This window comes from Microcaecilia unicolor, chromosome 8, assembly GCF_901765095.1.
Source record: "Microcaecilia unicolor chromosome 8, aMicUni1.1, whole genome shotgun sequence".
NCBI lineage: Eukaryota > Metazoa > Chordata > Amphibia > Gymnophiona > Siphonopidae > Microcaecilia > Microcaecilia unicolor.
Window position 1 is genome coordinate 34,069,287 of NC_044038.1, and position 13,684 is coordinate 34,082,970.

At 41.0% G+C, this 13,684-nt stretch overlaps 1 protein-coding gene across 1 annotated transcript in view; it reads left to right on the forward strand.

The window, feature by feature from the left end:
* Positions 1–13,684, forward strand: part of SNX29 (sorting nexin 29) — a 463,865-nt gene that overhangs the window by 127,452 nt on the left and 322,729 nt on the right. The window contains 1 exon segment of the mRNA XM_030211952.1: positions 8,895–9,023. Coding sequence (XP_030067812.1) covers positions 8,895–9,023 — 129 coding nt within the window.

A 13,684-nucleotide genomic window follows, 5' to 3' on the forward strand; every position in this document is an offset into this window, starting at 1 on the left:
AGATGCGGCAACCAGAATTGAACACAATACTCAAGGTGCGGTCGCACCATGGAGCGATATAACGGCATTATAACATCCTCACACCTGTTTTCCATACCTTTCCTATTAATGCCCAACAATCTATTCGCTTTCCGAGCCGCAGCAGCACACTGAGCAGAAGGTTTCAGTGTATTATCGACGACGACACCCAGATCCCTTTCTTGGTGTGGAACCTTGCATGACGTAGCTACAATTCGGGTTCTTTTTTCCCACATGCATCACCTTGCACTTGCTCACATTAAACGTCATCTGCCATTTAGCCGCCCAGTCTCCCAGTCTCGTAAGGTCCTTCTGTAATTTTTCACAATGCTGTCGCGAGTTAACAACTTTGAATAACTTTGTGTCATCAGCAAATTTAATTACCTCGCTAGTTACTCCCATCTCTAAATCATTTATAAATATATTATAAAGCAGTGGTCCTAGCACAGACCCCTGAGGAACCCCACTAACTACCCTTCTCCATTGTGAATACTGCCCATTTAACCCCACTCTCTGTTTCCTATCTTTCAACCAGTTTTTAATCCACAATAGGACTTTTCCTCCTATCCCATGACCCTCCAATTTCCTCTGTAGCCTTTCATGAGGTACCTTGTCAAATGCCTTTTGAAAATCCAGATACACAATATCAACCGGCTCCCCTTTGTCCACATGTTTATTTACTCCTTCAAAGAATTGAAGTAAATTGGTCAGACAAGATTTCCCCACACAAAAGCCGTGCTGACTCGGTCTCAGTAATCCTTGTCCTCGGATGTGCTCTGTAATTTTGTTTTTAATAATAGCCAGAATATAATAGTTTAAATAATGAAAGACTGCATTTTACTTCCAAGCAAAATAGCCTCAACACCCACAGACTGCAGGTAATGAAAAGTACGTCAAGTTCCATCTCTGGCCGTCTTCAAATCTAAGCTAAAAGCCCACCTTTTTGATGCTGCTTTTAACTCCTAACCCTTATTCACTTGTTCAGAACCCTTATTTTATCATCCTCACTTTAATATTCCCTTATCTCTCGTTTGTCCTGTTTGTCCTAATTAGAGTGTAAGCTCTGTTGAGCAGGGACTGTCTCATCATGTTCAAGTGTACAGCGCTGCGTACGTCTAGTATCGCTATAGAAATGATTAGTAGTAGTAGTAAAAGCCACAGTGCTTTTACAGTGGCTGGCTTTGGGCCACACAGAGCAACAGCTGATGTCATAATTCTACAGTGAAGCTAATTCCTAAGGAGCTTATCATCCCAAATTTAAAGGTATAAATTCCTGCTAAAATTTTGTATCACAAGCATTCATTTGAAGCACTCTATTTACCATATAAACTATTGTGCAAAATAACTGCATTACTTGCAATACCAAAATAAAAAAAATACACAGAGTAGCTGCCCCTCCCCCAACAACCTTACAATTCCTGGTAGTCTAGTGGTGTAATCAGGGCAGGAGTGTTGTTCCAGTCATGGCCACCATTTTGAGAGCAGAATCGGAATGGGCAGAAGTATCTGGGGATTGATCCTGCCCCAACTACATTCCTAGATCAGCAGAGATTGTAAGATAAGCCTAGGGGGACAAAGGGGTGAGGGTGGGGATCCAGGAGGAGAGGCAACTCCTGTTCAAAGGGAGGGGAGAGGGAGACAAATGGGGCAAAGCACACATTTTCCCCTTCTACTGAAAACGTATGGCCATTTTCGGCCAAACCAAAACATGGCTGACAGATAAAATACCCTTTAGGCTGAAAGGATTTTGGGCTGGTTTTGATACCATAACTGAAATTCATTTGGCCTCTACAGTTAGGATCAGTAAGCAGTCAGTCAGGAAAAAGAAAACCGGAAAGCTTAGCATAGCTATTTTGCACACAGGGAAACAATGCATTAGACCGGGAAACATGGCTATAAATGCAAACAATAAAATTGTAAGAAGCCACCCAGCTACAAGCTCTACTTTATTTACCTCGATCTGTTCCCCTGTAATGTCAGGTGCTTCACTTGCAGCTGGGCACTAGACATTTCTGCACAACTATGCGACCCAACAACAACCGCCCAATTGTCACCATTGCATGAGCTAAGGACACAGATTACGTCATGATGCACTGCTCCCTGGAATGCGGGGTAAGGGAGCTATGCGCAGTGGCTGCAACTGTGCACATGATAGGTAGCAAAGACGGGATCACAAAGTGACTCAACGATGGCCATCTTTAATAAGTTGGGAAAACTAAAGTAAATGGGTGCATAATGCGTGCAGTAGATAATGTAAAAATGGGGTTGGTATAGTGAGATGCAAGACTTGTCAAATTGTCACTTGGCATGTATAGCCACTTGGTGGCTGGTAGGGGAGGCTAAAACATAAGAGCAGTTTGCATTAACTATATTAGGCCTTAGACAACTTACATTTGTGCCCCTCCCCCCGCAAGCCATTGATTTTTTTTTCCTACTCTTCTTTCCAATGTTTTTATTCATAGCCTCCCCCCCTTACATTTCATCTCTCCAGAAATAGCAGGGAAAGTGCATAGTCTAGCTGTCAGTGTGGCGGCCATAAGTGTTGGAATGGGGAGAGCCACAGGTGCCGCAGTACCCCCCACAACTGATTTTAATGACTGGCTTCCACCCTTCCTGCCCATGAACCGGTATCTCTCCCTTCTCAACTCTCTACTGTCCCCCGTTCTCTCCTCTGTGTATCTTTAAAGCTATCTTTTTCTGAAGGTCGCTGGCAGCAAGCAGCCATTCAAATACGCTGCACAGCTTCTTGTCACGAAATGCCTAGCCACCCGCCTGGGGCTACTCCATGGTCAGTTAGAGGGTCTGTCTCCAGCACAGCTGAGGACTGCCTACACCTGCCACTTGTGATCTACACTAGCACCCTCCTCCCACTGACTGGGTCCCAACCGCCTCTGGGCGAGTCTCCCGCTCTCAAATTATCTCCAGTGATTCCTAGGTTACTGGGGTCACACTCCCAGTGGTCCTACAGTTCCTAGAAAGCACCCACAGACCCAACACACTAACCATCAGGATTCTTAGTCAGTCCAGACAAGCAGAGGCAATAAACTAAAAATGTTTATTGTCATGAAAAATTAGAACAATTAACAGAAAAAGTGCAATCAGCAAACAATAACAGGTAACTGAAACATGGATAAATTGTAACACAGTCTAAACATTTGTTTACTATCTAACTAGTACCTGAGGAGTTCAGGACATATAACTGCTCACAGTTTATCAAACATAACTGTTCACAGGGCCTCAGCAACGAGATATTTCCCTCCCAATCTGAGACAGGAGAAAAAGTCAGTACATCCTGGCTGAATTTGAGCTCCTGGGCCAATGAGAGCCCAGAACAGCAAATTTTAAAAATAGCTGGCCACATCCACTGCAGGTTAACTTCTTCTCTGTGTTAAACTAAAGAAGGAACAGTCATTTCTCTGTAACAGCTTTAAACATAAACATGCACCACCTGCTGGCGAATGTTTGAATTGCTGCTTGCTGTCAGAAAACTCCAGGGATGAAGAAGTTTTAAAGATATTCCAGAGAAGAGATGGGAGATAAGACAGGTTTGAGAGGTGTGCGAGATGTCAGTTCACAGGTAGGAGAGGTGGAAGTGGAAGAGAGGGATTGTGAGCAAGAGGGGTGGGAGGGAAGGAGGGATACAGTGACCTGGGAATGGAAGGCAGGGAGAGAGAATACTGGACAGTAGAAGAGTAATGTTGAACTGAAGGGGGGAGAACACAGGGAAGAGAGAGGGACTGAAGTTAGATCATGGGTGGGGGAAGGACTGGTAGGGATGGGAGGGAGAGATAAAGATCATGGAGGGGGGGAGTGGAAGAGCCTGGGAGATTCTAGACATGAAGTTGGACCAAGTGGGGAGATTCTGACTATGGGTGAGAAGGAAAAGATGGGAAGAGAGGACGGAGAAGGAATGTAGAGAGGAGGAGTTGATAACTGGGGAGATGCTAACTATGTGAGGAGAGAGAGGAGATGCTGGCCTATCTGGATAGAGGGAGGGGATATGCTGGACATGATGGAACCATTTGAGAGAGTCTATGGAGATTGCCAAGGAGATGAGTGAAAGGAGAATGATGAATTACAGAGGGTAGAAATGTGGGAAAGGGGAGTAGATGACAGAATGGAGTAGGAGGCTGGGGAAGGAGTGAGACAGGAACCAGGAGAGCTAGGATTGAGAGAAGGAGGTGGACAATTGATAGGTAAGTGAAAAGTAAAAGAGGTAGAGAACTAGAGGGTGAAATTTCAGAGGACAAAGGGAGGAAAGAACTAAAAGGGAAAGTTTAATAATAAATCTGCATAATTATTTCACTGAATCCCTTGTTGGTTTGAAGCGAATTATAAAAGAGCAGATGTGAGAGAGTGGAAGAAGAGAGGAAAAAGGAAAAATGGACGACAACCACCTGAAAAAGTGAGCAGAAAGACAGGAAAGCAGATGGTTTGAATGAGCAGACTGGATAGGCCACACAGTCTTTATCTGCCTTCATATTTCTGTTTCTATGTGTTAGAGATGTTCATTTGCCCATACTGCCATGCTCTCTCTCTCACAGACAAGAGCTGTGCATTTGTGTTGAAACAAAAAGTAAAATGTACATTAATATTTAATTTTCATTTTTGGTTTGCTTGTAGTAAATGCAATTTGCAAATAGCCCATACTAGAAAAAAAAAACAAACGAAAAACAGAACAAACCTCATGAAAAAATAAATAAAATGAAAAGCCCATAAAATCTCCTGAACAGAAACAAAATGGGAAAAAGAAAATCCTGGTGTGCATGTCCTTCTCACAGACTAATTCTCTCTCTCTCGCTCTCTCTATCCCACTGTTGCCTTCACACAGATACTTACCCTGTTAGCCACAAGCTGCTATTTGACAAAAAGACTTGTCTTTTGCACACTTGGTCTGTTACACACTTGGTCTCGGTGTGCCTTATTCTTGCCAAGCTTCTCTTTTTCTTTTTAATGTACTCCACTATTTTAAGCTGTATACACCTTAGTTTTGCATGCTGTAGTATAGTGGAGTATTCATCATGGGCCTTGCAGTAAATAACTGATGTTAACAGTGTTATTGCATGCTACTAGTAAATGACTTTATAAATAATGTTTTTGTTTTGGAAGTTTTAAGGTAATTAACAAGATCAAATAACCATTTACTTTGCCGCAAAAAACTATTTTCATACTGTGTGTGTTCAGCAAGAAAGCATGTACGTAAATTAAATGAAAAATATTTTCAAGTTTTATAATTACTTTACTTTATTCAGATTTCTAGTCCGCTTATACTGACAAGTTGAAAGTGGTTTCCAAAGTTTCAATAGATAACTGAGATAGTCATTCAAGAATTACAAGCAATTATATATATATAGCACTACCAAATGTCTTGAAAACATTGCACGACCTAACAAACTTCCGGAAATCATTAAAAACCAACCTGTTCAAGAAGGCATATCCTAATGATCCAACTTAAACGCCTGAACCCTGATGCACAATGAAACTAATATTAGACCTGGACAAAACTTAATTCTTCTTCCTTGATTACCTAATGTCTTCTCACTCGTGAACTTTAACACACTACCATTCTGTATCTGTCATACCGGAATTGGCGATCTCTATCATGGTGCTATGTAAGCCGCATTGAGCCTGCAGATAGGTGGGAAAATGTGGGATACAAATGCAACAACTAAATAAATAAATAAATACAGTAGAATCGTACAATCTCAAACAGGAGGCGTATGTGCAAGAAACCGAAACAAAAGAAAGTTTTTGTGTTTATAGTATACCATCTGGATTGTAAAACTACAAACAAACTTAATAATCTCTAGTTCTCCTTGTGCATCCAGATGATATTTAGAATGACAACTTGTTAAGGCTAGGAGATATTAGTTTTAAATTTGAGAGATGTCTGAAAATTCTGGGTGTTATCTTTAAGAACACCATGACACCCGAGTTACAAATAAATGCCTTAATTAAATCATTTTTCAGTATAGTAGTACAAAGCCTTCTATCAAAACTTGATTACTGTAATATCATTTTTGTAGGTTGTCAGAAATATCTTAGAAAATTACAGATAATTTCAAAATTCGGCTGCATGTTTGATTTTTTTTTCAGGTAGAAGAACTATGTTAAAATCTCTTCATTGGCTTCCAATTGAAGTACATATATATTTGAAGTCTGAATTATGGTTTTTTAAAACTTTTTTGAAAGGGCTTAGGTATGATTTGTGTTCCTTCTACAGTTAAATTTAGAATACTTCATGACATTATGTCCCTCTGTTGTCCAGAACCTAAGCAATATCATTCTAAGGTAGGTTATGGACCAATTCTATTTATAGTGTCTGAAAAACTGGTACCAAAACAATTTCCGCTTAGACATAATCTGTAAACTGTGCCTAGATTTAGGTGTGGTTTATAGAATACACATAAGCAGATTTATAGAATACGCCTAGCGGCCATGCCAGTGCCTAACTCTAGGCACATCCATTTACGTCAAGGAAAACTCAGCGCTATGTATAGAATCCAGGGGTATATCTCTACAGTCTCTTATCAGGTAGCTACTTTATTTATTTTATTTGTTACATTTGTATCCCACATTTTCCCACCTATTTGCAGGCTCAATGTAGCTTACATAGTACCGTAAAGGCGTTTGCCAATTCCGGTATGAACAAATACAGTAATGTTGTGGTAGAATAAGGTTCATGTGTGTGTGCTGTTCCTCGCAATGTTAGAAAGACAAGCAATTATATGTGTTTTTTATTACAGAAATATCTGGAGTCATAATACCTGATGCTAGGAGTCAGCACTCAAGAAATAAATCGAAGTGTCATTGTAGAAAATACGCTGAAATCTTCTGCCCAGTGTTTAGCAGCAGCCAAAAAAGCCAACAGGATGCTAGGAATTATTAGGAAAGGGATTCAAAATAAGACCAAGAATATTATTATTCCTCTGTATTGCTTCGTGGTGTGATCTCAACTTGAGTATTACGTTCAATTCTGATTGCCGTATCTCAAAAAAGATGGAATTAGAAAAGGTTCAAAGAAGAGCGACCAAAACGATAAAAGGGATAGAACTCCCTCCCATATGAGGAAAGACTAACAAGATTGTGGCTCTTCAGCTTGGAAAAGAGACGGCTGAGGGGATACGTTTAAGGTCTATAAAATCCTGAGTGGTGTGGAATGGGCAGAAGTGAATCCATTTTGCACTCTTTCGAAAAATACAAAGACCAGGGGACACTAAATGAAATTACATGGAAATACTTTTAGAACAAATAGGAGGAAATATGTTTTCACTCGAAGAATAGTTAAGCTCTGGAACTCGCTGCTGGAGGATATGGTAACCGTGGTTAGCATATCTGGATTTAAAAAAGGTTTGGATATGTTCCTGGAGGAAAAGTCCATAGTCTGTTATTAAAATGGACATGGGGGAAGCCAGTGTTTGCCCTGGGGTTGGTAGCATGGAATGTTGCTACTAATTGAGTTTTTGCCAGGTATTTGTGACCTGGATTGACCACTGTTGGAAGCAGGATACTGGGCTAGATGGACCATTGGTCTGACCCAGGACCTTTCCTATCAAATTGACTTATTAATGTAATTTAATATTGTCATTGTTACTTATATAATTTTTTGTTAGCTCCAAATGATAACCAGTGATAAGCAGTCTCTCTGTCACTATTTGATCTGCATAGAACCATCTATGGTATTAGTGGACTATAAAATCATTTGTGTTTGTGCTTGTTTTTATTGATTAAGGGGATAATTATTGTCACGTTTTCAAAGCTGGAACTAGGTTTGTGAGCCCTTGGGCCACTGCCGAGGAGCGGCAACTACGGGTGCTGTGTAGGTTCAATCCAAGCAAGCAAGTCTGGCAGCCTGGAAGATCCGGACCGGACTCGGCTGAAATCTGGAACGGGTGACAATAACCAGACAGTCCATTGCAGCCACCAGGTCTGGCCACCAGGTGGCGAGAGGAAGCAGAGCACGAAACACGGGCACAACCGTGACAATTATTATGTGCTGAAAGTCAGGATCCTCCCAACTCCCCCCACCCTCTAGGCCTACCTGGCAAACCCTGGAAGAGTGTATTGGGGTTTGCTGCAGGAGTGACCGCCAGTCAGTCCTGCCTCTTTTGATGCCCAGTGAGCCCAAGCGCTGTTCTTGTGGTACTTCCACTAGGGGTTAAGCTGCCGTATTTGGGATTTGCCCTTATATGGCTAAGAGGAAATATAATGTTAGGAATTATTAGAAAATGAATGGAGAATAAAATGGAGAATATACTGCCTCTATATCACTTCATGGTATGACCGCACTTCGAATATTATGTATATTTCTGGTCACCACATCTCAAAAAAAGATATAGCTGATTTAGAAAAGGTACAGAGAGCTGCGTCCAAAATGATAAAGGTAAGGAAAGGCTAAAGAAGCTATGCCTCTTTAGCTTGGAGAAAAGTCGACTGAGGAATATATATTAGAGATCTATAAAATAATGAATGAAGTGGAACATGTGGATGTGAATTGTTGTTGTTTACTCTTTACAAAAATACAAGGACTAAATACTACATTTAAAATAAATCAGAGAAAATATTTCTTCACTCAATGTAGAATTAAGCCCTGGAACTCGTTGCAAGAGAATATGGTAAAATCCGCTAGCGTTGCAGGGTTTAAAAAAAGGTTCGGACAAGTTTGTGGAAGAAACATCCATAAACAGTTATTTAAGGTGGCCTTGGGGAAAATCCATTGCTTAGTCCTTCAGTGTGTCCCAGTGGCAATGCTTATGTACTTAGTGACAGTAGAAGTGTCTGAATGTATGCCTTCTTATTTTTGTCACTCAGAATGTAATCTGTTAGATCTATATCTGTTGCACTCAAAACCTTTAACAGATGGTGCTTTCTTCCAGGTCACTCCGAAACCTGCTTGATGGAGAGATGGAACACTCTGCGGCACTCAGGCAAGAAACAGACAACCTGAAAAAACAAGTGACAGAACAGGACGAGCGACATGCAGTGAAGATCCAAGCATTAACGAGGTAGAGAGCTGTAAAAGATCAGGGGCACTTGTAGCAGATTTAAAGGTTGTCTAGCTTTGTATGCTGCCTTGCTAGGACAGTCTCATGGTTGCTCATCTCATAATTCCAGGGGAAGAAAGCGCTGATATATATTTTGAAATGAATTTCACTTAAGAAGTTGTGGTTCTGGTAGCGGTGTTTCAAGAAATGGTGGTATGGCAAACAGCATAGATAAGCCAGGGAAGAAACTGACGATCAAGAGGTGGAGGGTATAGTGGAGCAGAGTACTGGCAGTGTGAGTATTTTCTGAAGATAAGCTGTACACCATTGGGGTGGGGTGAGGGTTTATGATGGCAGTGACATGGACACAATTTCCTGAGCTTTCTGGAACATCCTTGGACCTGCTGCATGATGAGGATCATAACATGTTTTCTACAAGAATCTACTCTAGAATGTTGCCGAGAGCTGCTAGGATATGTAATATGATACAACTGTTTCTTCTAAAAGAAATTGAAAAAAAAAATCTGGTAAAGGTGAACCAGCACCAAAGGCAGCATAGAAAGGGTAAGGACCATCGGGCTACAACATCCACTGGAGGGAAGGGTTTGCCAAAGGAAGCATCAACTCCTTCAGTGCTGAAGCCCAAAAATAAGTCCAAAGATCAAGACAGATCTCATTCTTCCAGTCTGCATTGGGCTTTGAGCATTCAGTCATGGAATCGAGGAGAAACTGACCACAGGTACCTATTAATGGATAAAGAACATCAACACCATTCTCATGCAACACATGGCGATTAGGATGGGGGATAGTGGAGTGAAGTTGGCTGCACCTGGAGGAAAACTCACTGCTTGTTTCCAGAGGTCTAGGTTTGAATTTATGGAACTTCTTGAGGCACTCTGTGGAAGATCAGCTCTTCTATCAACTCTTCAGCTCAGCTATGTTCAAGGAGAGGACCCTTGGAGGTAAATAGCATAGATGTTTACATAGCATGTGGCGTGTGCCTAGAGGCCAAGCTTGTGGAGTGTGCGAAGTGGCCAGCATGGGCAAACTCAACACCTTTATGAATTGCAGATGTCAATTTTTGAATGTTCTGCAAAGTCAATTTTAAAATTGCATGGGTGTATATGCACATAGAAGTTAATGTACAACAAAATCAGTGCATGTGTATGTATTCCTAAGCTCAGCGTTTGGGTTGTGAGGAATATACAGGTTTTAATTTTTTGGAGGAACGGCCTGGAGTGCATTTCCACCACTTCTTTTCAGACTTCAGGGTGTTTTGCTCTGGCTCCTCCCTATCAGGCAGACTGAATGGAAGAGGAGAGGAAGGGGTGAGTCTAGATCAGAGTAGAAAGCAACTGCTGTACTCCCTAGTCCAGTCCCTTTTCTTTTGTTACTCCTGCCCCTGGCTCACCTGTCTACCCGCTCCTCCCTCAACTTCACAGTTCCACTTCCTTTTTGTGTACAGATTAAGCCCTTAGTATACACGTACTGTATAAAATTCTTGTCAACTTACATAAGGGATAATTTTATTTTTTAATAATAGAACACATGTGTGAGAAGTGCAAAACAGCCTCTGTTTGGAGTAGAGAAGTTGCCTAATGGTTAGAGCAGCGAGCTGAGAATCAGGGAAGCCTGGTTTAGATCCCACTGCTGTTCCTTGACTTGATGCTGCATTGCCTTAGGTGCAGTCTTAGATTGTAAGCCCTCCAAGGACAGAGGAATATATATTGCACCTGAACGCAACTCATCTTGAGCTACTATTTTATATAGGTAACATAGGTACCTATGCCACTCGCCTCCACCTACCCTCCTCTCTTCCTTCCCGTTCACATTAATTGATTTGATTTGCTTACTTTATTTATTTTTTGTCTATTAGATTGTAAGCTCTTTGAGCAGGGACTGTCTTTCTTCTATGTTTGTGCAGCACTGCGTACGCCTTGTAGTGCTATAGAAATGCTAAATAGTAGTAGTAGTAGTAGTAGGCTTCCAGATTCCCAATAGCGCAAGAATTTATATCCACTTTAAAGAAGGTGAAAGTTTTTGTAAAATATTCATATATATTGCAGCTCTGCCTCTGCCCTGCTCATGCTATGCCCCCAAGAATGCCTGCATTCAGATAATATTAAAGTAGGTGCATTTTGCAGGCCAATACTTGTATGTGTATAGTCAGTTGCACAATTTTAAATATGCCATTTTCTAGGTGTAAAGCAGGCTTTATATGCGGGAAAAAAAGCTTTATAAAATTAGAGTACATGAGATCACGTAATGCCATGACTGCGGGAGGCTGCTGAAGAACGCTCCTCCTTCTTCCCTTCTTATAAACCTCAATTTTTGGGATAATGTTGATCCCCTTGCTCAACGAGTGGAAAGCAGTAGCAGTGGCAGAACATCCTTGATCATTAACCTTGGTCCAGGACTGTAATATGATGGGGAAATTTCTTGCAAAAGAGTGACTCGCAGCAGAGCGGGAGGAAGACAAAAGGGCGACGCCCACTGGTACAATCGGTAGCAGAGGTCATGCGGAGATGACCTCGGCATTGGAGGAGTTTCTTGTAAGGAGGCTCAGCCCGATTGTTTCTAAGTTGGAGTGTGTGCAGGCTCAGTTAACAGAACTCTAAAGACTGCACGAGTTTTCAAGCCAGGGCTGGAGTTTTAGAGGATTGGGCCTTGACAGTGGAAGACGACCAGTTACAACCAGTCACATTATGATTTTATATGCATAAAACATTTCCTAAAAAATATTTGATGAGAGACATTTAGGGAGTCTTTTACTAAGCTGCGGTAGCGTTTTTAGCTCTCGGTAGAAATCAGCTGGCGGTAAATGTCAAGATGCCCATAGGAATATAATAGGCATCTCAGCATTTACCACCAGCTGGTTTCTACTGCGAGTTAAAAACATTACTGTGGTTTAGTAAAAGACCCCCCTTAAAGATTTTATGCACACAAAAAATGGAATCAGCAATTGAATGGAGTAGCCTGTGTGTGGCCAGTGACCTCTTCCGTCTGAGATTCCTATTTTTAATGTTATATGTAAGATCCATTAAAGAGAAAAATTATTTAAAAAAATATCACACCAATGTTTTTGTTTATTTTTAATTTAATTTCAATCCTGGAGTGGTGACTTTTTTTTTTCTTCATTCATAGCCTTTAGAAAATAGGTATAAAATAGGCATGTGTGTTAAACTTTTTTTAAAATAGGCACCCTGTTGTAAAAAATACCCACTGCAGAGTTAATTTTCGAAAGTGTTTCCTGTATATAAAACCAAGTTTTACATCGAGAAATAGGGTTTTTTAAAATTGCATGGCTAAAATGAAAATATTTTTTAACAGGGCATCTAGTAGGTTTGAAAATGGAAGTTCAGGTTGAAACACAAATGCAGAGACTTTTTAAAAATACACATTTTTAAAATACCTTGGCCCCCATTCTACAAGCCCTATTTGTGTTTGATATGCGCACAAACTAGCACTTAGACTTTTATGCAAGATAAATATTTAAGTTCCATTTTACAAAGCCAGGATATGTACTTCTCAAACCCAAGTGTGTGCAAATGGCAAGGCGGTTCGGTGTGGGTGTGTTTTGGGCAGAACATTATACAAGGTATAAATATATATTTCTCATTTCATAAGGGGACTAAATGTATGTGTCCTAAAAGAATTGATAAACAGCTGTATTGAACAGCACTCTACTGTAGGAATTAGGGAAACTGGTCTCTGTGACAGTACTAGGAAAATACACGTTTATTTTTTTTTAAATGGCAAAGATAAGCATGTGTGTACCAGCACATACATGTTGCTGTTGTACAACATAAACATGTATGTCTGGTACAGACATGTTTGTGCTGGTTTTCAACCCATAGAGAATGTTTGACCTTTTTCTTTCCTAAAATGGATGTTTATGCTGTCTGTACTTGGTGTATAAATGTCCATTTCTTCCGTATTTTAGAACAGTCTCTGCATAAGCAGATTGTGTTTTAAAATACTAGTGAAACTTGAGATGTCCTGACTTTGACGTCTCAATTCCAACTTTTGTATCCTTTACTAAATGGTGGATTTTCCTTCCTAATACAGTTAGAAATCAAATCAACCCAACTATCTAAAATCTTGTAAATTACTGAAATCATTCCTCTTAAAAAAAAAAAAATCCTATCAATGGATGATAGTTCCAGGTTGTCACGATCTCAGGCTCTTAGCAAACTGTCATGGATTCAGGGACATGAGCTCTTGGGCTGCTGTCGATGAACGGTAGCCGCAGGCAGACCCTCCAACCAGGACTGGACTGAACAAGTAGGACTGGAGCAGACTAGAAGTGCAATAAGCACAGAGACAGACCAGAAGTGCACAGAGCACACAGACAGTACTAAGAAACAAACTAGGACTGGACTAGGCAGGGAACACAGGGACAGAACCAAGTAAAGCCAGAAGAGAAAACACTCTAGCAGGTCGCAAGGCCGACCTGGAACCCATGCACATAGAGACCTCTCATACGGGCCGCAAGATCAAACTGGAACCCAAACACAACAGCAGAAAGCAAAAGAGACTTGGCAGAGCGCTAGGTGAGGCAGACTAGGCAGAGTTCAAGGCTGGGCACACAGCCACACAAACAAACAGAACAAATGGGCAATAACCAAGACAGAAGTGCTAAGCCTAGCACACAGGCAAACTGAAAAACTAAAGCAGAAGTG